A 3,959-nucleotide genomic window follows, 5' to 3' on the forward strand; every position below is an offset into this window, starting at 1 on the left:
TAATTGTCATATAGAAAATGTCTAGACTGACTGAAAACCATTGCTCCGTCAAAATAAAGTGGCATGAAAACAAACCCAACCAGCAGCTTAATGACGTGATTTAGTAGTAAAGCTGTTGAAATATTTTTGTCACCTCAGTTTTTTTTTCTGTCGTTGGTCTCAGGTTGCAGTCAAGGAGGAGCTGAGATCCTCCCGTGGGCCTGTGCTGGAAGCTGCTCCTCACATATAAAGCGCTTCCCAATGCCGGAGGAAACAGTTAATCACAGCTTCAGAGGGGAGTCATCTCTCTCACAGTGCTCTTCAACCACCAGCTGCTCAGTCGAAGTCATCTCTGATTGCGCTTTTACTTTGCTTTAAATTCAAAAACAAAAGAAAAACTCTTGGTCACATTCGCGCCTGAGAAACACAGTTTGAGAAGAAGGGAAGCTGAAGTTTTGAGAGCGCACATGGCTGCTCTGATAAGCGCGTATTCGTCCTGGCCGGAGAGCTTTGAGTGCTCTGTGGGAAATGCGGACGTACCTGACGGACACACCTCCCACAGAGCTCCTGCGGACAAGGTGTCGGAGCCGCGCATCAGGAGACCCATGAACGCCTTCATGGTGTGGGCCAAAGATGAGCGCAAGAGACTCGCAGTGCAGAACCCCGATCTCCACAACGCGGAGCTAAGCAAGATGCTGGGTAAGACATTGTGCTACTATTTGTGTATAAATCATTATTATTAACAGCTCATATTCATTATTATTATTATTAAAGTAGGAGATTGTTATTCATGTAGCTACTTGGCAAGTTTTACGAGAGTTCATCTTTTGTTAAACAGTTGTTTTGTTTTATGCATTGAATGCAGAACGTGGGATGTTTAATTTCTTCTAAACTAATTGTAGACACAAATGAAAATAAATAATGTTTTGTGTTTTTTAAAACCTGAGAAACATAAAGATCACAGAGAGCGTGAATCTTTTCGAAACGAACCTGAACTGAAACAAAACTGAAATAAATCTGAGTCGGTGAGATGAGACACATCTTTAAATTGTATTTATTTGTATTTAGATCAAAAGCGCACATTTATCATTTCACACGTGTGGGGGGCTTTTTATTCAATCATACATATTATACAAATCTGAGTTTATATCAAATAAAAAATAAATTTAAATATTTAAAAATAATAAAAACATAAATAATAATAGAAACCATTTCAAATTTATTAATTTAAATCAGTCTTATCTTTGGTTTTGTATAAGAAATAACTGAAAGAAAAGTGTACAACTTCACAGGATAATGAATTAAGAAGTTCTGAAATAATTTGTATGCGTGTATAATTTTTTATCAGTTTTATTTACTGCTATGCATTATTTTAGCTGTGCTAAATTTGCAGGCCTGTATTAACAGTAATTGGCATTTATAAGAAATTATGTATTTTTTTCTCTGCTGTTCTAATTTTTGAAAATACTTTCAAGTGGTTTCAAAAGCTAAAAATTGTAAACTCAGTATAATTACTGCCATTATTAGAATTCAAACATTATAAAATTAATGCCAAGGTACAAATAATGTACCTTTAAAACGCTTTAAAACAATCTTCAAAAATACATTTTTATAACAATTGTACTAGTTGTTGATTATTTATCTGTATTATTTCTGTTAAAATATACAAAAAATGCTTATGCAGACATTATTTAATCTAGTTTTGTTTGCTGCACAATACAGAAGCAGACAAACTAACAGTTTGTAAACTAATAAACCATTTAATTTCTGTGTTGGTGCTAATCTCATTGTGAAGGGAACAGGTACTAACTGGAAAAACTCCAAATGGATCCTTTAAAAATACAGTATTAAGTCTCATGTTCCTGTTTTTTTCTGTCCAACAGGAAAGTCATGGAAAGCTTTAACTCCGCCGCAGAAGAGACCGTACGTGGAGGAAGCGGAGCGGCTGAGGGTGCAGCACATGCAGGACTACCCCAATTATAAATACCGTCCCCGTAGGAAGAAGCAGTTGAAGCGCATCTGTAAACGCGTGGACCCCAGCTTCCTCCTGACCACCCTCGGCCCCGACCAAAACTCCCTCTCGGACCCCCGAGGCTGCTGTCACCCCCGCGATAAAGACGATGAGAGCGGTGTGAGTGGCAGTGGTGGCTTCGGTTCTCCCAGCGCAGCTCTACCTGGCGTCAGGGTCTTCAGAGATCCCACCAGTTCCAACAGCAGCTTCGATACGTACCCGTACGGCTTGCCCACGCCACCTGAAATGTCGCCTCTGGATGCCATGGATCACGAACACCAGTCCTACTACTCGTCCTCCAGCTCAGTCTCCACCAGCTCCTGCTCATCCTCCACCTCTTGCCCAGATGACAGGCGTCCTACCCCGGTGCACATGAGCAGTCCACCTCCCTACCATCCCGATTACTCCCAGCAGGTACCTTTGCACTGTGGGAGCTCACATTTGGGCCACATCCCGATGTCCCACCAGGGAAGTGGGGCGACCCTTATCACAGCTCCTCCGTTGTCCTATTACAGCCCTTCGTTCCCACAGATTCAGATCCATCATGGGCACCAGGGGCACCTGGGCCAGCTTTCTCCCCCTCCAGAGCAGGGGCACCTGGAGGGTCTGGACCAGCTGAGCCAGGCTGAATTGCTGGGTGAGGTAGACCGAGATGAGTTCGACCAGTACCTAAATTCCACTAGTTATCACCCCGAACAGGGCGGGATGACAGTCATGGGACACATCCAGGTAACGCCAGCTTCCGTTTGCTCCAGCAGCGCTACGGAAACCAGTCTCATCTCCGTATTGGCCGATGCCACGGCAGCCTATTACAACAACTACAGCATTTCATAAACACCAAAACAGAGACAATTGTCACAGACAGAGACTGTGGGCTCGACAAGGGTCAGAAATATGACTGGCAGGTGAAAGGAAGGCCGTGGAGGGAGCGGAAAAGAGAAGCTCCAGGAAGTCAAAGGACACCTCAGGGATGCATAGATAAAAAAAAACTGAAGTTCATTCCCATCTTTGTTTCCAAAAGAAGAACGGAAGTAAAAGAAAAAAATGGACAAACATAGAAAATGCTCTCATATCTTGCCACAAAAGCATGTACATATGCTATAAAGCTTATTTATATATCGAATTGCTTTGCATTAAAGCTTATTGTATTGCTTTTTTTCAGTCCAGATATATTCATTAGATTTTTTTTTTCAAACCTCAATTGTTTTACCTCAAAAATTATTTAAGTGAGGCTGGTCTCTTCCTTTATAGGACATAATTTTGAAGGAAATTCTGCTCTTTCTTTTCCCTTTACATTCATTTCAAAAATTGATATGTATACTCAGTTAAAAGAATAATATAATGAATACTATTGTGTGCCAGTTTAGGTTTTCCATATTAATTTAATTCAAATAAAATTTTGAGTTCAAACATTTAGTATTCTCATTTTTGATGTCCACACAGATGTCGAGCGGAAGAACGTAGCTCAGTATTGTTTGGCCGATTTCAATGATGAGGACTTTCATACGATTTCATGATAAATTGCATTGTTTATGCCCATATAAGTACAGCACAGTGATTCTGTCTGTAAATCTTGCAGATGCTCTTCATTTTGTGAAATATTAAAAGTGAATGTTCTGAGGTCCCATCTGAATTAGATACCGCTAAATAAAAACAAAATAAATACAGATGAAAAGACTCTTGATTTTGTAATAACTGAAAGATGTTTTTGCTCACTGTAGTAGTAAGTAGTACGTATATAAACTGCTTTATTGGAAGCTATAAGTTTATTTTTATGATTCATATATAAATAGCTTTATGGAAGTTAAATTTTTTGCTTTTTTAATTTTTCATAATATTATATTTTTATCATTAGTGAGCATATAAACTATAAATGTTTCAGTTATTTCCTAGAAATATTGACAACTAAACTTTTATTTATTAATTTATTTTTCAATATTTGTTGAGTTTTTTTCCACGCATTTATTTT

General features: G+C 39.1%; 1 protein-coding gene across 1 annotated transcript; it reads left to right on the forward strand.

Moving 5' to 3' along the window:
* Positions 1-254: 254 nt before the first annotated feature.
* Positions 255-3,635, forward strand: LOC306879845 (transcription factor Sox-7-like). Its single transcript, XM_079433056.1, has 2 exons — positions 255-678; positions 1,863-3,635. Exons 1-2 carry the CDS (start codon positions 447-449, stop codon positions 2,822-2,824), a joined length of 1,194 nt encoding a protein of 397 aa, XP_079289182.1. The 5' UTR covers positions 255-446; the 3' UTR covers positions 2,825-3,635.
* Positions 3,636-3,959: the final 324 nt, after the last annotated feature.

This window comes from Barbus barbus (assembly GCF_936440315.1).
Source record: "Barbus barbus genome assembly, chromosome: 14".
In the NCBI taxonomy this organism is placed as follows: Eukaryota; Metazoa; Chordata; class Actinopteri; order Cypriniformes; family Cyprinidae; genus Barbus; species Barbus barbus.